Source organism: Mesoplodon mirus, assembly GCF_964341445.2.
Source record: "Mesoplodon mirus genome assembly, chromosome: 5".
Lineage (NCBI taxonomy): Eukaryota > Metazoa > Chordata > Mammalia > Artiodactyla > Ziphiidae > Mesoplodon > Mesoplodon mirus.
Genome location: NC_138980.1, coordinates 117,569,728 through 117,593,298, shown reverse-complemented (window position 1 = coordinate 117,593,298; position 23,571 = coordinate 117,569,728). Strand labels below are relative to the sequence as shown.

The 23,571-nt window shown below is 37.7% G+C and overlaps 1 protein-coding gene across 2 annotated transcripts in view; it reads right to left on the bottom strand.

The window, feature by feature from the left end:
* The window catches only part of HAPLN1 (hyaluronan and proteoglycan link protein 1), a 72,317-nt gene that overhangs the window by 22,440 nt on the left and 26,306 nt on the right, over positions 1 to 23,571 (bottom strand). For both annotated transcript variants that reach the window (XM_082620309.1, XM_082620310.1), the window contains exon 2: positions 10,067 to 10,192. In XM_082620309.1, coding sequence (XP_082476435.1) covers positions 10,067 to 10,166 — 100 coding nt within the window. In that variant the 5' untranslated portion in view covers positions 10,167 to 10,192. The remainder of the gene's footprint in view (positions 1 to 10,066; positions 10,193 to 23,571) is intronic.

The window sequence follows — 23,571 nt, the reverse complement described above, 5'->3', positions numbered from 1 at the left end:
CACTGGACCACCAGGGAATTCCCTAGAAATGCACATTTTAATGTGAATATCTCCTATTTTTAAATACTTTCAATTAATTTAGATTTTTTTTAAAAGTTACCTGGGGAAAAAAATTACCACATATCAGTGATCAGGATTTAGACTCTGGGAAGTGAATATGTGACCTTTGTATCCTCCTTTATCCCACCTGTTGTTGCTGAGGGTTTCCGAATTTCAGACCCGGGCGATCTCCTTGTCTCTGCTTGCATTTCCTCCTTCTCCTGTGATCTCATCTAGTCCCATGGCTATAAATGTTGATGCGCTGGTGATTCCAAAACTTTCTAGCAGTGTACTTTTTCCTGAGCTCTGAACTAGTAAATCCAATGACCTGCTGGTCATATATTGGATGCCAAACAAATAACTTGAGTCCTCCTCTCCTGCCCAGACTTGTTCTTCTCCCAATCTTCCTCAGTTCATTTTATGCCTCCGTCATCTGTCCATTTGTTCAAGCCAAAATCTAGCAGGTGTGTTTGATATGTCCTTTCCCTTAATCCCTACGTCTAGTCTATCAGCAAGTGCTGCCATCTCTACCTCATTTTTTTTTTTCCAAATTGGTTCGTCTCCATCCATCTCCACTGCTACCATTGTGGTCCACACCACCATAATTTCTCACCTCAACTACCTGAAGACCCTCCTAAAAGTCTCCTCACTTTTACTCTTGACCCACCATAATCCAGTAGTCACCTGGTCTTTTGTACATGTAAATCATATTACATCATCCCTTTGCTCAAAACCTTTTAGCCATTTTCAAGCACTTTTAGAATAAAATCTGAACTCTATACTCTGAACCAAATAAGAAGTACAATGGTCTCACTCATGCCTCCTCTTCCAGTCTCATCTTAAACCACACCCTCTCCACTGCCAGGCTGTAGTCCCTTTAGCTTCTTTCTGGTTTGAAAATACCATGTTTATTCCCATCTCAGAGAATTTGCACTTCCCATTCTTTCTACCTGGAATGCTCTGTCCCTGGCTTTTGATGTGACTGGCTTCTGCTCGCTATTCAGAGCTCAGCCTAGCCCTTCCTAATGCCTCTCTATGGGTTCATCCTACAGCCCCCTAAAGGCTCTCTCACAAGATTTTCCCCCTTAAAAACACTTCTATATTTATTGTTTATATGTTCATTTGTTTTTATTTATTCAACTACATATGGAAGCCAAATAAATAGTTATAAGAAAAGAGGCCAAAACTTGGTTTGGGAGCACACTTTGATTTTAATGTATTATGGGCAGCCTATAAATAACTGTTATATTATACATCTTTTAAAATAAGATATTCCATTTACATGGAAACATCTCTATGAAGTATTAACGTCCAATCAGCTTTTCAGTATTTTAAGCTAATTAAGACCCTTTGTTAATGATTGTGTGATAAAAAGCAAGGCAAAGTGAGGACATAAAATAATCATATGTAGATTCTGGAGATTTAAAACCTTTCAGTATAATTTATGACACTTTTCAAGAGAAAATAAGAATTGTTCATAACCCACATTATTCTAGGGAAGAAAACTTTAGAATTTTCCTCTCTATTCTTGAGAAAAGCAAAAAACAGAAAAGGAAAAAACCCTTGTGTGGGGCTTCCCTGGTGGCGCAGTGGTTGAGAGTCCGCCTGCCGATGCAGGGGACGCGGGTTCGTGCCCTGGTCTGGGAAGATCCCGCGTGCTGCGGAGCGGCTGGGCCCATGAGCCATGGCTCCTGGGCCTGCGCGTCCGGAGCCTGTGCTCCCAAACGGAAGAGACGGAAGAGGCCACAACGGTGAGAGGCCCACGTACCACACACACACAAAAAAAACAAAAACAAAACTCTTGTGTGAGTGTTCATTATTTTTTACTAGCAATATTATTGGTCACAGATAATCATAAATCCATTGTGAAAAAATGTAGCCATATAACTAAGAAAATAAAAACTGTATGTAATACATACTGTAGTTTATAACGAAACCTGTCTTTAACTTACATGCCTTTCACCTGTTTCATCTGTGCCTTCCCTACCATTCAGAAACTCTGAGCCAAACGGACAAACGTCATTTCCAATGCTTTCCAGGAACAAGGCAAAGCAAGGAAGCAAACAAACACCACTTCAAATAGAATCCTCTAGAAGTGGAAATCTCCTCACTTCAAGGATATGTTTTCAGTGGTGTTTCTATTTTAAATTTATGATCTCTCTTTAGAAACAAGAAACGACTCTCCCTTCTTTCCACCCCCTTCACCTAATCTGAACCCTTGACTGTAGTAAATGCTCCCTGTTCTAACTTGCTTTGTTAATTTTGTACTTGATGAACTACGGTCTTTCTGTGTTTTTATCTTTAATGTCCTTGTCTTGTTTGAGTGGACAGTGTGTGGGAAAGGTAGGTAGAATTCTTGTTTCACTTGATATTCTTTAGTACATTTCACAGCATAATCCTTGAGTATGTAAAAACATACTACTCAGAGCTTATACATGTGGTAATTAGTTACCCAGTAAGCAGTCAAGTCAAGCAACCAACGTGTTTAATTAAAACAAGATTAAAATGACTCCAATTTGTACTGACTACTTGATAATCATTTTTGAGAACATATGTATTTAGTGCTGCTACTACATTGTAGCAATACAAAATACACAAAATGTTTTTGAAGTGATTTGTATAGAAATTTTAGATTTCTTATGCTTTCAGTGTCTTCATTTTGAAATAAAAAATATTTCTGTAACAAAGATCCCCTCCCACCCACTGGATATTTTCACTTTGATACCTCTTAATTAAATATTTTAACTTAGCACTTTGGTAGAGTTTTGTACTCCGAAATACATTCCTAAAAGAGTAGTTTCCATTTTCCATTTAAAATAAAAAGCCAAAGCAATAAAGAAATCTAACTATTCTTTCTTGGTATCTGGGAAAGTCAGAGAAATATAGCATGTTGAAATTACTTTAACATTAAGCCATTCAGCTATAGGTCAGTGCTTTAGCTGAGTCAACACTGGTTCCAGCAAAGCTGCAACCAAAGAAAAAGGCTTCTCTATTTAATGGATTTTTCTGGGGGGAAGAAAAAAAGCTTTGGGAAAGTTTCCAAACAGTCATTGGCTTCCTGCATAATTTGCCAATTTCAGCACTCAGGATGGAACAGAGAAAGCAATGGCTGTTCGTGTGAATTTGTTGCTACCTGAAAATATTAAATATAGGTTTTTATACCTGGAAATATTCTAAAATTCATTGTTTTAATAGATGCATTATAGAATAACATAGAATTCAGCATTTTAGGCTACTCAACAACAAGTTTAGAAATATTCTTAAGGTGTGTTTTATGGGTTTAAAAAGTGAGTATGAATACAAAATTCTAAATAGTAGGATATTTTTGTTTGGTAACTAATTATTCTTTTCTTCATATTTCAACCTCTATATAACACTTATTTTATTGTTTTTTGTCATCTTTGTCACCCCGATAATATTATCATTAAGCTCATTGAGGAGATGGTTTGTTCTTCCATAGAGAATAACTCAGTATTTTGCACAAAGAAGGCCAATGTTTAGCAAATGCCCGAATGAGTAGATTATTTCAAAAGGACACACAAATACAAAGAAGACTGGGCAATGGGCTAGCAAATGCAAAGTTGCATTTCATTCCTTGCTTTTTCTATTTATAACCGTTGTGTATGTGTGTATAAATGTATAAACTATATGTGTGTGTGTGTGTGTGTGTATCTAGTATACCAACTATGTAGTTGAGAAAAATTATTGCCATGCTTGACTTATACCTATAATTTAAAGAAACTGCTTTATTGAATGGCAGTTATCACAGTTAGTAGTTCTATATTCATAGTAATGTCTGCCTTTCACTAGGCCATAAGCTTGATGAAAACAAAGACCATGAGTTTGGGTCATCATTCTATTCCCAATGCCTATTAAGGTGCTTACTGTAGATGACACATTTGTGCCCCCCCCCCTCAAATTCATATGTTGAAACCTGATTCCCAGTGTGATGATATTTGGAGGTGCGGCCTTTGGAGGTGATTAGGTTATGAGGGTGGAGCCCTCATGAATGGAATTAGTGCCCTTATATAAGGGACCCAGGAGTGGTCCCTTGTCCCCTTCTGCCATGTGAGGACACAGAGAAAAGACGGCCATCTCTGAACTAGGAAGCCAGCTCTCACCAGACACCAAATGTGCCAGCACCATGATCTGGGACTTCCCAGCCTCCAGAACTGTGAGAAATAAATTTCTATTGTTGATAAGCCACCCAGTCTATGGTATTCTGATATAGCAGGCTGAATAAGTGTATATATGTATGCGTGCAGTATTTTTACATATGTATGTATATGCCTATATACATTTTCCTTCTTCCCTTTTGGTTTTATTTATTGTATTTATATGGTGATATTTTTATTCTGATCAAATGATAAGGCTGTGTTTAAAGCAGTAGGTTCTTATTAGCATATTTGGTTTCACATCCTATAGTAAGTTAAGAAGAGATTTTAGAATTAGGATGTTGCTTATTTTTATAATTTCATGATGAAATTCTCTAATATTTTATTTTTTTATTTTTTTATTTTTATTTATTTATTTATTTTTGTGGTATACGGGCCTCTCACTGTTGTGGCCTCTCCCGTGCGGAGCACAGGCTCCGGACGTGCAGGCTCAGCAGCCATGGCTCACGGGCCCAGCTGCTCCGCGGCATGTGGGATCTTCCTGGACCGGGGCACAAACCCGTGTTCCCTGCATCGGCAGGTGAACTCTCAACCCCTGCGCCACCAGGGAAGCCCTCTAATATTTTATAGCTCATAATTTCTAGATAGTATTACTAACAGTGTATACATTTAGCCAAATGCAATTTGGAAAAGATAGTTGATATTCATGGATTTTGCATTTGTAGCTGCAGATGGTGTACTCTGCCTCGAAAAGAAAAAAATAAATTATAATTTAACTTTTAGTAACAGACTCATGGAGTCTGAGTCCAAACAAGTTTTAAGTGGAAGAGAGAATGCTTATCTAGCTCTCCCATTAAACTTTGGCTCTGTAGATGGTTTATGATCATCCATTATTAAATTCACTTCACTCCCTTTGATCCTCTCTGCACCACCAGATCCCAACTCTTGCAGATATTACATAAGGAACACGATAGCATTGCAGTGACCAAATGTAAATCAAATACTCTTCAAAGCTTCGTGCACACATTAGGATTGCTGCATCCTGCCTCTGGTGGATTCTCCTGGATTGTAAGACGCTATGTGCAGTGTGGGAACAATAAAAAATGACCAAACAAAAATTGCTATCGAAACTCAGAATCCTCTTCCTTATCTGCTGCCTCTCATCGTACAAACTGTAAAGTTTCCTGATATTTGGAAAGACTGACTAGGACTTGATTAGGAAAATTTCCTAGATTTTGGTCCTGAATTTATTTAACAAGTGTATTGATTACCTATACTATGTGCCCAGTATTAGTTTAGGTGACTGGGATACATCAGACAAAGATCCCTGCCCTCATGGAGCTGATATATGTTCTTGTGGCAGAGATGGACACAAACAATTGCATAAAAATAAGTAAAGTAGATATCCAGGACTACAGAGAAAAGGAAAAGAAGATCAGAGATAGATCGGGATGCCAGAGGAGGGGAAGAGCACAGTAGTCAGTGTGCATTCATTAAGAAGGTGAAAAATGATCCCAGATTTGAAGAAGGGGGTTAGCCAAGAGAAACTGCTCCTCATCAGCCATGCAACCTGGGCCAAGCAACATTTAAGTGCTGGGTCTTGAACAATGGCATATTGATCTCAATGATCTATATTAAAGTCCTTTTAAGTTCTTAAATTCTGTAAACTATGATTTACTTTATGCCAACATTACAGAATGAAAGCAGTGATCTATTAATGTACATTAGGCCCACACAATGTGTCATGTGTTGCTAAATGCCATGGATGCCACAGGATTTGAGAAGTGCTCATTATGATAGTGGCAATTTAGAAGTGTCTCATTGCACTCATTCATGTATTCAGCACATATATTAAGCACCTACTATGTGCCAGGCACTACTGTATAGCTGGAGTGTTACAAAGCTGACAGTCTGATGCTAAGCTAGGATGGAAGAGTGGTTTGGGGCACAAGAAGGGGGAACCAACCACATTGAGTGGAGAGTGTCTACTTCTGCGAGGGATTCTAGATCTACATTATTTTTGCCACCCACAGAGATGAACTTCTGACAACACTTTCTTTAAAGAAATCTAATTGCTTTATCTTTTGAGAAAAGTGACCATAAGTTTTACTTATTATAAAGAAGGGAACTGTTTTCATCTCTTAAGATTTCCTCTTATTATTCTTTTAAAAAATTTAATGTAGCTTATTTGTGTTCACCTAATAAGTATATTAAGGGGAATAGTACTTAAGTTTGGAAAGCTTCATTTTCTACACGGAAAGTAAAAGTGATCAGATAATGTTTAATGCTATTGGAGAAATTTAGAACTGGAATTAAGGAGGGCAAAGAAGGCCACTTATAAAATGTTTATTACTTCATTAGAACTAAGGTAATGATATGGTTCTGCTAGCAAATGAATTTGAAAAGCATGACCTTTTCCCACCAGTATTTGTGCTCCTTTTTCTATTTAAAAATCAGTTTTCCGTAACAGTGAAGAAATAATCAACGTGGCGATAACAACTATCGTCTACTGGAGCTTATTGTGTTCTGGGTACTAAGCACTTTTCCATATATTATCTAATTTAATTCTCACAAAGCTTTATAGAATAACAGTGATTATACCCAATTCTATAGATGAGATAACTGAGACTTGAAGAGATTAAGTAAATTGCCCAAGGTCTAAAGCCAGTAACTGGCATTAGGGGAAAAACTCCTGAACTTGTCATCAGAAGACCTGCACTTGGAATGCCAGAGGCAGGAAACACTGGATCGCTGACACGGATAAGATCAGGCGGTTACATATTCAGTATAACTATAATTGTTCTGCAGCTATTTTGGTTAATAGGCAAATGGTCATAAAGTTTCTCTGCTGTCCATATAAATGTCTTTTTAAAAGTTGTATTTTAAAAAGTATATTCATCATCTCTGAACTTCTGCTGGTAATTGAAAGTCTACAAAGAGTTTTTTTAGACCAGATCCAAATATTTTAAAAATTGTGCTTTTGTGTGATTTAGTACTCCATATAAAATTCTTCCTAATGAACTCAAGTTTCAAAGGATTGAGAAGTTGTTTGACTAGGCACATCATGAAACGAGGAGTATAATCCATTAGTTGAGATTGTTATGGAGACAATGTCAACAGTTATCTCTTCCTGTAGAAGTATTTGAGGAAATTACTATCCCCCACACTGCAAACAGTATATGATACAGAAGCTGATATCTTGATTGCAAATTTTGAGCAGACTCCATGGACAAGTGTAGTTTACTTTCTTATATAACCAAGTTGATTCAATAAAGAAATTAAAGGAAGTGAATTAGTACAAGTGCAATTTTATCTAAAGCTTTTCAATAGAAACACTTTGCACAGGAATCTATACTTGCCATTTTTTCCCCTGGTATTCTGACTTTTTTTTTTTTAAGCCAGATTAAAAAATTTTTTTTGCCTATATCTCTATAGAATCTCCCACAACTAGATAAGGAGGAAGCCTTCAGAAAAAATAATTAGGTAACTCTTATGCATAAGAGTTAAGAACGTGCTAACAAAGTGTTCAGCATCTTTATCAAGGCAGCCAAGGAGAATTTGAGGATTATGTGCATTATTCCCCTGGTATTATTTAAGCCTGGGAAACTTGAGGTACAAAAATAAAAAATTAATTAAAAATGAGAGATAGAAAAGGTGTTTTTGTAGTAACACGAATTTTGAATAATTTTCTGTCACTGAGAGAAGCTCATACTGCTTATCAGTACAATTTGGGAATTTGAGATTCAGATTACTAATTTAATCATTTGATTGCAAAATTCTTATAAAATTTTATGAAGGCTTCAGCTCCCTTAAATTCCTTCTGGGCCATGTTTTTGTTTTGTTTTTGGAGGGCTGTGTTTGATAAATAAAAGTTTTAAATATGAGAAAATAATCCAGTATGTAAGTAATGAAGGTTATCTGCTTTAATGATTATCTGCTGTGCTATGGATTTATTTTTGTGTTATAAAAGGCAACTGAAATTATGGCAGGCCATTTGGAAGTGTTTCTCTGAAGGGCTGAGAACATGAAAGTTCAATCTGAATGCTATAATAAAGTAAAAAGAAAACTTTTGTTGGATAAAAACTAATGAGAACAGGTATTTGGAGCAATTTTTTAAAAAAATTTCAACTATGGATATAGCATCATAATATTGACCCAAATCACATATCAGTGTTAATTTCCACAAGCAAAATGTAGGCCTTGTAGTTTTTTGTTTCTTGGGTTTTTTTTTTTTGTAGTTTTATTACTTGAAAGCTCAGAGCAACTTTCTAAGAACATGAATTTACAATTAAAATGAAGTGGACTAGCAAGTGATTTTTTAAAAAATTGGATAGTGTAGGCAAATAATCTGGATAATTCTGATACCTTGTGTCAGCAATTCCTTTGCACTAAATTTCAGCAGAGTATATGGGAATGGAAAGACTGGAGCAACAGAAGTTTTCCTTGCTGAGAAAACTTGAGTCTGACTTACAGGCTTCCTTCAGGAGTCACTTTTAAAACGTTAATATGGTTTTAAAATAATATTTTTATACTCTGCATGAAATTTAGACTAAATGATTTATACATCGATAACAGGTATCTAGTCTAGTAATGGCTTGAAACCATTGCTAAAGTTTATCCTCCATCGGATTTAAAACTGCTATTGTTAACAATTACTAGGTATTACTGTCTGGCTGAATTGACTTCTGTGACTTGATGTTAAAAGGATGTTCTCCCTCATCAGAAATCTCTATGTGTAAATATCTTAAGTCTCTGGAAAACAGCTTTGATTCTACTATATATAGTAAAGGAAACAGCTGAGTCAGCAGCTTGCATAGTAAAACTTATGATTATGTAATTCCTTTTTATGGTCCAACAGTGAAAATCGTAAAGCTGTTAGAAACAAAGAGAACTGAAAGAGAAATGCCTAAAATAGCTAGACATTGTCAAATTCAGAATTCTATCTGGGTAGTTGTAATTCATGCAGGAAAATACTTCCAGCCAGACCTACACTATCATTTGACCTTCACAAGTCATACTTTTCAACAGTGGATGCAATTTTCTGAGACTACACCTTTGACCTTGAAGCTATAACTTGATGTTTTATGTCTCTTAGCAAAGTTATAATGCCTCTGGTCCCCAAACTGAGTTCATCTAAAATTCATACCATCATATGTTTAAACTGTTAAATCCTGTAATTCTTATTTTAATTATTCAGCATACAAGGGCAAAGAGAGAAGCTCCAGCTCCTTTAGAATTATATTTTTCTTATTGCATTGAAATGCAACATTGAAAGCTAAGTCTTATTGAAAGCTGTCTCTTAGCTTTCTTAATGCAGGATGTCCCTCATCTGAAGCTGGGGCTGAGGAAATAGCTGCATTGTACTGCAGCCTCAAATCCTGCTACAGCTCCCAGGCTTAGGATTCAGCTGAGCTGAAAAGAAATATGCAGAGCAATACATTGGTCTATGGGAACTAAAGCTTTACCGAAGGAGATTTTAATAGGGTAAGTTAATTTTTCCTGAACCTTAGCTTGTCTGACTTTCATTTTCATGTTGTTTTTCTTAATGATGATTCTAACAAAATGACCTTACATCTTAAGTTTTACTTCCTATTTCTCCCCCCCTTTTGCCTTGCCTCTAAATAAACTTTCTACCCTCCATTCTACTTAGAAGATAGCAACTGAAAAGCCTTGAACAATTGCATCAACTCCCTGCAGTTGGACATTCTTAAGCCAATCCACTTTAATTGTTCCCCGATTCTTAACTCTACTGTAATGCAATAGCATTCAAAAGCCAGGGAGCATGATCACCAATTCGCTGAAAGGGAAAGTCAATGCAGCAGAACTAAAATTAAGAAACACTAACCAAGCATCTCAACTCTAAGTAACTTGAAATGAATTTGACTTTCATAAGAGAAGCTGTGTTTTCTTACCTTGGATGTGAATAACTCTGTCATGATCTACAGTATAGTTGTCTGAATGATGATCGGCCCAGCAGATTGAAATCAGCACCAGAAGAAGGAGACTCTTCATCTTTGTAGCCCAAAGAATCTTCTTCACTGTGAAAGCATCACATACAAAGAGGCTTGTGAGATTTGGAACCCTTTGGAGTGTTGCACTGCACAACTTATTACTGCCTTATCATCATAGAATGGGTCTGTAAAAATATTTAACCCAATGTGCTCAGAAAGTTACTGTAGCTGTCTTTGGGAGCTGAAGACTGCAGCTTTGAACAATTCCAATTTCTCTTATGTAGCCAGAGTCCAAACAGTGTTTAACTCTATCTTTGCAGAATTGTAAATCTAGAAATTTATTTAGAACAGTATAGTTTCAATGTAGAGAGTTATAGCAAGTTACAAAAAGACATGGCAAGGATATACACAGACTTTTCAAAAATATTTAAACCTCTGAATTTGAAGTATAAGTTAATAAAACAGTTTGATATAGCTACATATGCATATTTATCATCAGGTTTAATTCAGAACTGAATCCATTCATTTTACATATGGCTTCCTAAGCAGGTTAGATTTGCTTGTTCTAAATAGAAAAGAGGACACACAAAAGAATGCCTGATTAAACAGAAGCAGCACATTTGTTACAGACTCACCATCTTAAACACTGCTTGGGTCTATGGTGAATAGTTGAAAATTATAGACAAACTAGGTTAGAGTTGTGCATGCTACCGGTGCAGTCATCCTGATTGATTTTTCATTCATTTCTACCTAAAATGCTGACGCATCAACTTGGAGTGCCAGGTAGGGTCTCTGCAGTCAGCAGAGCCACGGCTGCAGGGACCGTTCCTGCCAGCCTCCCAGGGCAATTAGGCAAATAAAGAGCTGAAATAGACAGCCAGGCGCAGCTCTAGTCCTGAGTGAAAGAGGCTGAGCCATCGCCTGGCAGTCCTTTATTGCAAGACCGATTTGACAAAAAGGGACACAATCCCCCCAAAGCTTCGTCATTCTAAGGACCAAAAAGTGATTCCAAATAATACAAACCAGACGACCTTTGCAGTATTTGCCAGGCAAGATTTTCAGGGTAGCTCCTCTTTTAATGTGGAAGCTGAGGCAGATATTAACAAGAGCTTTCTTTTTCTCTCATGCACACAGCAGCCTTAACAATACTTGGCTATTTTTAAGACTGAAATTGCACAGTAATGATTTCTCACACTAGTTTGTTTTTTCCAGGAAAGCCTGACTCCCTGCAATACTTATTAAAGAGCTCTGAGTCTGTTCCTGGAGGTCCTTGCAGGCCAGCCTCTTCTCCAGAGGCTAATGCACTACTCACAGACGTCCCCCAAGTCTCTTGGGACAGCAATACCTCTCTGTCTTCTCCCCTCTAAAAATCTGCATCGTTGTGATGCTTAACGGATTCAGTCTCTCATGTTTGCTTTAACCCTTTTTCTTCATTATGTCACAGAAAGAAGATGGTGGATGAGCAAATTGAGAAACTTACTTTCCCAGGAAACCTAAAACTGTCACCTGCAAAATTCTCTCTGATTTACTCATCTTGTTTTCAGGAGTTCACTTGCTTGCTCCTCTCAGGTTTTTTGGGAAATGATTATTTTTTTGAAGCAAGTGACTTTTTTCCATAGGAATACTGTTAACAAATATTACATGTTTTCAGCCCCGAACTACGCTTTGGGTGAACAGATATAATAGAGGTGACCTTTTGGAATTTGGAATATGATTGACACAGTTATAGACAGACACATAAGACAGTGGGTCAACGGGTATACGAGGTGTCCTGTGCTCTTTGCTCACCACGGGAATCAGAGGAGAGGGGGAAATGTGGAAGAGAGGGTGTGAGAAAAACATACAATTTTGACTGTTAAAGGAGACATTCTAGGGCTTCCCTGGTGGCACAGTGGTTGAGAGTCCACCTGCCGATGCAGGGGACACGGGTTCGTGCCCCTGTCCGGGAGGATCCCACATGCCGCGGAGCAGCTGGGCCCGTGAGCCATGGCCGCTGAGCCTGCGCGTCCGGAGCCTGTGCTCCGCAATGGGAGAGGCCACAGCAGTGAGAGGCCCGCGTACCACAAAAAAAAAAAAAAAAAAAAAAAAAAAAAGGCAGAGAATTTGCTAGATTATCTTTCACATTAGGGTGGACATCTACAGTATAATTTATAGGGAGTTGTGTACTCCCCCCTAAACACACACACACACAGTTATGCATCCTACCACAGAAGTCACCCTGATTTTTACTCATTTGTACCTAAAATATATCACACACAAATTTATCTACTTTAATTCCATATCATAGTATTAAAAATTATATCACTAAGGATTCATTCCATTGTGTCACAGTATTAAGTATCCAACGACCCAATTTTAAAATGCAAACATCCTGGGGTGGGGGCAGTGCTGGAGATAAATAATAATAACAGCAGTTCCTTTTAATTGAATGTCTACTATGTGCCAAGTGCTCTGCTAAGCACTGTGCGTGTAATGGCTCATGCAGTCTTTATAATAATCCTGTGAGACAAATCTTTCCATTTTTTCTGACACAGTTACCTTGCTGGAGGTCACACATCTAAGAAAGCGACAATGTTTGTATTTGCCTTAGGCAAAAGCAACACCTACTTTGAGTTGCACTTATTTTTCTGAAAGAGAAAGTTGTTTGTTTTGTTGCCTTTCTTATTTAGGCTCTTTTACTTGAATGTAGGTGATATGAAAACTTTGACTTGTTATATGTGAGTATAAACTTTTTTTTCCAAGGCTTGCATATGAGAGCCAGATGGCACTTTTCCTGGCAAGGTCGTGCCCTGCCTTGTTTACAGCACCACTCTGGTGCCATGAGCACCACCACGGTGGCTCATATGTGGGCACACACACGTGCATTCACACGTGCACCATCTTTAAAATAGCTGAGGACATTACACGTCCTCAGTGCAAATACCCCTCCATGGGCATCAATGCAGTCCAGGTAGGAGAAAGTGGAAATGGTCTCTGTTACCCTGGCGGTATAACAACTGTGTCACCAAAAGACATGAAACTAGGAAAGCAAACCTCAGGGACACAATTTTCAGGTGTTTAAGCAAACTGCAAGTACACACGAGGTACTGCACACCAGGTTGAGCTTCCTGAGAATGAGGGCTGTGCCAGCTGTCTGTGTGCTGGTCCCCAAAGGAGAAGGACACTGAACCCTGTTTATTTGCATTTGTAATGATGTCTTCTCTGACTATCCAGGTATTTTTGGTTAAAATTTTTCAGTTTTTGATAAGAGCAGAATTTAGGAAATTTGGGGGCTTCTATAGAACCAGTTATTGCCAGCCTTGAATTAATAGTCTTAGTTCACCTGCAGCTCACACACTGCTGGTCTCTTTCTACAGCCTACCAAACCATGCCACCATGATGCTATAGCCAGCTTCAAGATGAGTTCAAATTGAGATGTGTGTGTTCACAGTCACAGGCATGATAGTACTGTGATTTTACAGTTCTGCTTTGGTGACAATTGAACCACTATTTGGAAGCAAGATATCTGCCCAACCTGAAAGTCTAATAGTTTGATAGACACAAAGATATACAGTACCAATAAGTCTAATACCAAAGTGGCCGACTGCTATTTCTTAAACACCTACTTTGTTAAAATTATTGTATTAGGCAATGGGGAAATAAAACAAAGTGGAAGGCATGTATGCTATTTTCTGTGTCTTGAGAGCTAATGCCACATATTTCCTGAACTAGTATTACAGTGGGCCCTCTTTATCCATGGGTTCTGCATCCTCGGAGTCAACCGACCTCAGAACAAAAATGTTTAGGAAAAATATTGCAGAAAGTACCAAAAAAGCAAAACTTTAATTTCAAATATTTTCATAGCATTTACATCGTATTAGTTATTATAAGTAATCTAGAGATGATTTGAAGTATACAAGAGGATGTGCCTAGGTTATATGCAAATATATTAGGGACTTGAGCATTTTATTTTATTATTTTTTAATAAATTTATTTATTTTTTGGCTGCATTGGGTCTTCGTTGCTGTGCACAGGCTTTCTCTAGTTGCAGCGAGCAGGGGCTACTCTTCGTGGAGGTATGCGGGCTTCTCATTGCGGTGGCTTCTCTTGCTGTGGAGCACGGGCTCTAGGTGCACGGGCTTCAGTAGTTGTGGTGCATGGGCTTAGTTGCTCCACAGCATGTAGGATCTTCCCAGACCAGGGCTCGAACACGTGTCCCCTGCATTGGCAGGTGGATTCTTAACTGCTGCACCACCAGGGAAGCCCTTGAGCATTTTATATAAGGGACTTGAGCATCTGTGGGTTTTGGTATCCACAGGAAATCCTGGAAGCCATTCCCACAAGGACTCTGGGGACAACTGTACATGCTTGGTACTGTCCTTGAAGCTTCACCAACTTAACTGTTATTTCTCAGAACAGCTCAATTGAAGTATGTTAGTGTACACATTTTACAGCTCCGGAAACACGTCAGAGTGGTGAAGTCCACATCATGTAAAGTGAGAAGCTGGGGATCTGGGCAGTCTGATGTGACCCCAGAGTCTGCACAATCCACTGCCATCACTGGTGTCCGGTGTACCCTGAGGAATGCCGTCAGCTCTCACAACTCTTTCAAGGCTTCACAAGGAGTGCTTCTCCTCATCCTTCTCTCACTGGGTTGTAGGCATGGCACTGATCACAGCACTCTTGGCACAAGACGTGTGTACATCCGAAGTTGGAATGCTTTCCTCACTGCACGCCCATCCTGTGTGCCAGGAGGAAGTGTGAATGGAAAACTGGACCTGGGAGAAACCAGGACTAAAGGAGCCAAGACTGAGGTGAGTTTTTACACTGTTTAAAGATCACGTGTGTAGTTATATAGAGGACAGGTGAAGAGTTGTTTTTTTCCTCCATTGAGGGCATAATTAAATACACCAGGTTTCAATTCAGCACTTGAAATGTAGTTTACAGGTTATGAGAATCAATACAGAGGTTGCTAGAAACCGAATGAGCAAACCATAGAATCTGATTGGACAGAATTATTTTACAATAGACTGAATTTTCTCCTCCTTGATACCTTTCAAGTCTGATCTAGTTACAGGCAGAAGACGGTGCATGATCAGTGGTGCAGTGAAATGAAAAAAAACCCGAGGGACTGCAAAAGTATACTTTTTCATTAGGTTAAATTAATTCAACTTTTAAAAATTGTTCTTTTTTTCTGAAGAAACTTTTCTGACTATTTTTCTGTTAGAATGGCCTTTATTTCATGGAATTATAACTTTTAGACTTTTTAAAATTATAGATTATTTTATACTTACTTAGCAATATATTTTTAATGACAATCTTATGCTGACTCATCACTTGTTTTGTTTTTGTTGGTTGGCTTTGTTTTCTGTTTTGACTCTGCAGGTATGTAAAATCCAGAAGTCAGACCACTGACCCAAATGATGGCTAAAGAACTCAGACTACTGATGCATTTGAATTGTTCAGTGTGCGGAGGGACCCCTGGGTGTTTACTTAAGCCCCAGGATTTACTGCACACAATGGGGCAGAATGCAGAACTGCTTGGAATATACCCAATGATCAAAAGAGAAGCCATGAATGAAAAAAATCTGTGTTCAATTATACAACAATAACTACCCTCAGGGAGTGAGTCTGTATAAACTCCAAGTGAACAAAACATCTGCCCTGTCATCTTGCATTGTTCTATGAAAGTGCAAACTACTGAAGAAGTAGAAGAGAATTTATGATGCCCTGAATTAGATGTCTAGCCACAGACATTGTGGTAACCTCCTTCTCAGGCCATGGCCAGTCTGCTTGCTTCCTTGGCATGATCCTTTGGCAACCTAAGAAGCTGGAAAAAGTCCTAGGTCAGGAGGAAGAAAACATGAGTTCTATACCAGGTCTCATAATCAACACATCAGGTCTCAATTTTTTCATCTACAAAATAATAATAATTTTTTTCCCCAAGGTGAAAAGTGTTTTTGGAAAGTACAAAAACTATGCAGACCAAGGTATTGTTATCAGGCTGGCATGGCTCACCTCAAACCTGATTAGTTTTCATGGATAAATGTAAGAAAATAGCAAACTAAAGATATTTCCTTCTCAGAGGCAGGTGAGTTCTAAAAAGTTCACTATCGCTTGTATGTGGAATCTAAAGATGATACTTTAGATTTAGATAAATGAACTTATATACAATACAGACCCACAGACAGAAAACAAACTTATGGTTACCAAAGGGGAAAGGTGCGGGGGAGGGATAAATTAGGAGTTTGGGATTAACATATACACACTACTGTATATAAAATAGATAACCATCAAGGGCCTACTGTATAGCACAGAGAAGTCTACTCAATATTTTATAATAAACTATTGGGGAAAAGAATCTGAAAAAGAATATATGTGTATATATATATATATATATATATATATATATATATATATATATATCTGAGTCACTTTGCTGTACACCTGAAACTAACACAACATTGTAAATCAACTATACTTCAATTAAAAAAGAAGTTCACTATTTGGAATGAGTGCAGGAATCAAAACACAGAGGAGGGCCTGAAGCAGCAGCAGTAACAGCACCAGGCAACTCGTTAAAAAAGCGAATTCCCTGGGCCCTACGACAGATCTCCTAAATCAGAAACTGAGGGTAGGGCCCAGCTGGCAGTGTTTCACAAGCCCTGCCCCCTCCTCCAGGTGAGTCTGACGCAGGCTCAGATTGGAGAACCACGTGTCTAAGCCTTTAAGAATACCAGGCGTTCTTCATTTCGTGCTTGAGCTTCAGGGAGTCAAAGCTGAGTTATGAAAGGAAAGGATCACACCAAGGACAAGGAAGCAACAGACTGACCGTTTCTAGACTACGAGGTCACCAGAGTGTCCGGTAATGTTAAAGCCTTAGAATAATTGAGCATAGGGTCCTCACGACTCTCAAAATAAGCTGCATTTAAAATTTTATGACTTTTTTCCTTCCTCCTCCATACTTTGAAATCAGCCTATTTAATTTCCATTTTGCCCCTAAATTTTTCATTTCAAAGATGTTTTTTATCTTTTGCTTTTCTGCTTCTATTTCTCCATTTGTTACCTACAAATCTTACCCATCCACTGTAACTTCATTTTTTCCTCTTCTCTTTTCCCTGTATTTATTATATTTATTACATTATTTGATATTTGATGTGATCATATGATTTATCATCCAAACCAGGGCAGAGAGTGAACAGAAGAACTATTTATAACTGTATGGGAAACCAGTACCATGTAAATGGGGGCTATCCTAGGGAGATGGTTAATATGTTATGAGTGTGATGGAGGAAAGGCAGAATTTAGTTTCATTCTTTGCTCTGTCATTCCAGTTGTGTGACTCTTAAGTAATTCAACTGCTTCAGGGTCAGGTTTTTTTTATCCATCAATTAGAATAGTTGGTGACAAATGTCAAAGTCTTCCACACATTCTTTGTTGTTATTATTCAACTTTTTCTTAACGGAGATATCAGGCCCTCCATTCTACTTAACATTGCATTTTAGGACTGTTCACCTCAAAAAACAAATTAATGGATTTTTAAAGGGATGACATCAATAATGCTTGTTTAAGTAGCTTTTTTTTTTTTTTTTTTTTTTGCGGTACGCAGGCCTCTCACTGCTGTGGCCTCTCCCATTGCGGAGCACAGGCTCTGGATGCGCAGGCTCAGCAGCCATGGCTCACGGGCCCAGCCGCTCCGCGGCAGGTGGGATCTTCCCGGACCGGGACACAAACCCGTGTCCCCTGCATCGGCAGGCGGACTCTCAATCACTGCGCCACCAGGGAAGCCCTAAGTAGCATTTTGATTCACTTATTGCTTTTTGGCTGGTTATTCTTTGCCAGCTGTCTCTTGGAGGAATATTGATAGAGTTAGGGACAAACTCAGCAACTCTTCACTTAATCAAAGCACATTTGCTCCAGCTTCTCATTGACCCATCTGAACCTGCTTTAGATAATTCCTGAGACAGGGGTTAGACCTCTCCAAAACCAGCTTTATGAAAGGGTTCCACAGTGGTTTTGTTTGTTGATTGCTTTTCTAAAACAAACATAAAAAGCATATAGAAATTAAAGCACAAATTATATTTGGTGTTTATAGTGTTCAGTCCTGCAAGTTTTTATTGAATCCCTAGGGAGTATGGGGGAAAGCAGTGCATATACATACTAATAAGCACAGTGACTTATTTGGACTTTTCTTGTTTCTGAGTATCTAATAGCCTGGCATTGCTGAACGAATAAATGAATGAGGCATATACAGCAGGATTCTGACACTCCCAGGTTATAGACGATGTGAAACCCTAACCTTATAGTGATGCTTAAGAGCTGGGAACATTTCATTCAACGTTTATTTACATGCAATACCTTTGGTTGGAATTGTATTGGAGAGTAGGCAGCATAAACTATGCCTCTCCAATCTTATGAGATACCAGTGGACAGGTAGATGTCAAAGTCCACTCATATAACAAGATGGAAAAAATATAAGTTGTAACTATAGTAATGCCTGCGCATTTACACGGGCAGTCAGTAAGACTGTCTTCCCAGGTCATGCCAAGGAAATTCCAGACTTGCTCTCATTATAGTCCAATATTCTAGTTCTAATGCTAGTGGATAATTCACAATCTGTTGGAGAAAAAACTAGTATAAGATATGGGCAGGACTTAAGGTCTCAAAGCCCTGGAGTGTAGTGGACGTTGGTACAGTAGCTTGGGCATGTTCCTGTGAGCTGTCTGTGTGCCACCTGCAGCATTCTCACATCTACTCAAAAACCTTTCAGTTACATGAGATTTCTAGGTTTTTAGGGTTGGGGCCATAATTAATAGTTTGTTTCTTAACCAGAGAGTTATTAGTAAAGGAGGTCAATAAATGTGAAGAAGTACATTTTGATGATAATGGTGAGATTAAAAGAAAATGAATCTTTTACCTTCCCTTCTGTTTACCTGTGGGGAACTTATCCTACATTTGTTGCCCTAAAAAAAAAAATCATGATTTTACCATAGAACATTAAAAATTAGACTATAACTGATATGCATATTACATTGCTATGCAATTAAAAATGCATCCTTCATAGAATGCAGAAAACATTCATTTTCTATCATTACATGTAAAGAAAATTTTCAAAAATCAAATTGCCTCACGAGCAATTCTTAAAAGATGATTAAACCTGTTGGTATATAAATTAGCAATGCTGTCACTTCCCAAGCTCACTTACAATTTCTTTTATAGTTTGATTGCTAAATGCTGCCATGCTAAATGGTGTCTTGGCATTATAATCATGATCAAATTATGGGAATAATAAGTCCACATGCTAGAGGTAATTTTGACTAAAATTAAAATTTCACTAAAATTTTGTTTCTGGACTAGAATAATCTCCTCAAAAACCAAACAAGAAAAACTTGTACATATGTTAGCATTGTTCTGAAAAAAGTTTTTTTACTCTAAAGCATATACTTGCTAGTCATACTTGTATAGGAAACACATCATTTTATAGATTCATTCTTCCTTGAGTCCATGATCAAAATTCTCAGTAGCATCAATAACAAAGCATTATACTGAATAATATTAAATGTTAAAAATATTTTTCTTAATGTATAAAATCAAATGACTTAACTGCCATTCTCAGTAATACTAACTGATTTTTGAACGCTGACAAGGAATTTGGCACTAAATTTAAAACTCTACAAAGGTAAACATATTCCCTAGTGAATTGCAATGCAAATAGAACTTAAACACAGGCATTTTAAAGAGATTGGAAGGCCCCTTTTAACCAATGATGTATAGTAAACAGTTTTTCCTGAAACAATGTAAAAGAATGAATATATATATATATACCTATATGAGTATTAAGAGCTTAGATTGCTATCTCATTGTTTCCTAACATAACAAATCTAAAAACACAAAAGTGAATAAAATAAAACAACTTCCATTTTTATTAATCTTTTACATCATTTTAACACCATGGAAAATAACTCTTTGTATTTTAATGTGCAAATATGAATAAGATGAGGTTAGGACTGCTTTTAAATGTAGGTTACATAAAAACAAGTTACTCTAGCTCATATTCACACAACTAAATGAATCTAAACCTCTTAGCTATAGACTTTATAATTTGAAAGTTTTTTTATACTAGAAGTAGAGTTTATACATATAGAAAACTGATCATAACATGAATTTCAACTAAATTGCTTTTGAAAGTTTCTAATTAAGCTAGCAAAACAGTATTTTAAGGCTCCATTTCATTTAAAATGTTAGCATTTCTTATAAAGTTCAAAATTTCAACAGCTGTCAAACATTTTATTAACACTAGATCTAAAAATACAACTGCAAATTATCTACAACACAGCTTTGGTGCATCACAGATGCGACAGTAACAAGTTTTCAACATAATGCAAAATCCAACTCTAAGCTCCGCACTGAATCCTACATGGAATTCTAAACTAGCTGACAACAAGAATCAGGCAACTCGCAGATATTTTAAATGATGATCAGACTCTGAGAAGGTGTAGAAAGATTTTAAATATATGTCAATTCTGATTTTTTACTGAATGCAATGAAGAGTTTTATGATCAATGTTTTCCTGAGGTATCTGATCATACTAAGTCATGATAAAAACAAAAATAAATCCATTAATGATCTTTAGAGCATAAACTTCTCTCCTCTTTGCTTGATACAGTCCCCCACCTCTTTTGGCTGTCACTTTTAAGATATCTTCCAAGACCCTGAAGCAGGTTTACTGTTGGTCCACATCCTACGTCAAAGCATGATCTCATCAGAATTCAGTTCGTTGGCTTATGAATAACAAAGCCTGTTCCAGTCTGAAAGGCTGTGTCTACACAGCACAAAAAGGGAGAATCCAGTATTTTCCAATTAACTTGGCAAATATTGACTGCTAAGCTCATTAAATCAAGTTTCCACATTGGTTTTGAGATACAAGATACAACCCAAGAATATGTCTTAATAGATTAAGTTACAGTGATCTTTCAGTGTTTTTTAAGCTTTTAAAACTAAATAATCCTCATTTACATCTTCTTTAGCTGAGGAGTTTTTTCATTCTGAAAACATCATTTAATCAACCTTCTTTATAGGCACTGAAGCTTAGACAGTCAGAGCTCTAGACTCTAAAAATAGCTACATAATTTATAACTTTCATAAAGAAGAATGCCATTTAAAACTTTTATGTAATATAGGCATTAGTCTTGCCATTGACTTAGAAGTAAATAATCATCTGTGAGTATAATGCATAAAAATATGGGCAGTATTATCAGAAGTATGGAAAGTAGGTACACATAAATCTCAAAGGCTTTTCAATGTCCTAAATACCATAAAATTACCAACCCGAACCCTGCCGCAGACTTTCAATCTCCCTCCATATTCCCACCATTAGAATTACCAATACAAAGTTGCCCAAGGTCTTTTCCATTTCAAACTTGACCATGGTTTTGTAAGATATTATGGAGAGACTCAAGTCTATGCTAGTGAGAGCAGTGTAAAGGTGACAGAGTTCCTGGGTGGGTGCTGTTAGAGTTAAGAGGAAAGGAGCAACCATAAAAACTAAGTTTCATAGAAAGAAATGGCTGTTCATGAACAATTGCCTAAAGATCAGAATTCTCATCAATGCCGGGTAAATGACAGTTGAGGATTATTTGTGTACTAATGACCTTTGAATAATCTCATTTTGCTAACTTCAGCAGTACACAGATCTATCTGTATCTAGGCGATAAAATGTAATCCTGAGAATAAAGTACCTAGAAAGCAAGGGAAATGGTAACACTGTACAACTCCTCAAAAAAGGAACTGCTATTAAAAAGTTGTAGAAAAACCTCACCAACTCAGCTGTCAGTCATCACCCTCAGGTGTTGGTAATAACTGCAACCTGAAAATCATTTTTAGGGTACACAATACTGCAAATACTGAGAGAACCACGAAAGGTATAAATGTCATGGGAAATAAAATGTCAATGGCTGATTCAGAGTGTGCATTTGCAGACAAGCGTTTAAAAGGCAAAAGCTCCTACCACTGAGAAGCAAGCAGAAAAGAACAAGAAGAGGAGGAGGAGGGAGAAGAAAACAGCAGCAGCTGGGCGGTGGCGAAGGAGCAGTGTCCTTAGAGCTAGTGGACTCCTGAAAAAGGCAGCCAGCAGCACAGCCACTGGCGATGGGAGGAATGACTTGAAAGACAGATATCCCCATAGAGAAAAAATGGCCAGATAGGCTAAGTGAACAATCTGAACAGATCCAGGGAGGGAAAAACCAGCCTGACATATCTTGAGGGCTCCTAATATGTACCGTGCCATGTGAAGCCATAATTCAAGTAATTATCCATTGAGCACCACTTCATGCCAGACAAGTAGAAATAAGGTTCAGCTTCAGATCGCAAAGCAGTTACCCCTTGGGAGGCTGTGAAGCAGTAGACAGAGCAGGATGCTAAGCATATATATAGAGAGAGGCATCCCCGTAGGATACTACTGAAGAAGGAGGAGATCTCTGGTATGCAGAGGGAATGGCACCCCCTGGAGCTGTGAAATGCAGCAGCCTTGGCAGGCACCTAATCCTGTGCCTGGGAGGGGCTAGGAATGATTTCACAAAGAAGGTGACTGCTCAGCTGGATCTGAAAGAAGGAGATAGAGAAGAGGGAAAGGGATATCGCTGTCTATTAGAAGAGCACATGCAAAGGAAATGAGCTGTGAGAGGCTTGGGCTGCTTGTGTGACTACATGTAGCTCCCTGTGACGGGAGAGTAGGATAATCAGAATGGACTGGCTGGAAACGAGGCTGGACAGGCGGGCAGGGGCGGGGACAAGAAGGCCTTGCATGTCACGCTTGTTTGCATTTTTCCTGATGCTCTCAGCTCTTCTAAACAAAGTGCCACAACCACCGAGAGTTATTTATCTTTACACATCTCACGATAATATTCTCAAAATACAACCCTGTTAGAGCATATTACTAAGAGGAATTTTCTTTTTCTTTAAGTATAGTTGATCTACAATATTTCAGGTGTACAGCAAAGTGATTCAGTTATACATATGTATATATATCCTTCTTCATTTTTTTTCCATTATAGGTTATTACAGGTAATGAATACAGTTCCCTGTGTTATACAGTAGGTCCTTGTAGTTTATTTTATGTATAGTAGTTTGTCTGTTAATCCCAAATTCCTAATTTATTCCCCCCTCCCCTTTCCCCTTTGGTAACCATAAGTTTGTTTTCTAGGTCTGTGAGTTTATTTCTGTTTTGTAAGTAAGTTCATTTGTATCATTTTTTTTTAGATTCCCCGTGTAAGTGATATCATACATAGATAGTGTTTGTCTTTCTGTGTCTGACTCACTTCACTTAGTATGATAATCTCTAGGTCCATCCATGTTGCTGCAAATGGCATTATTTCATTCTTTTTATGGCTAAGTAGTATTCCATTGTGTGTGTGTGTATATATGTGTGTGTGTATATATATATATATATATATATATATATATATATATATATATATACCACATCTTCT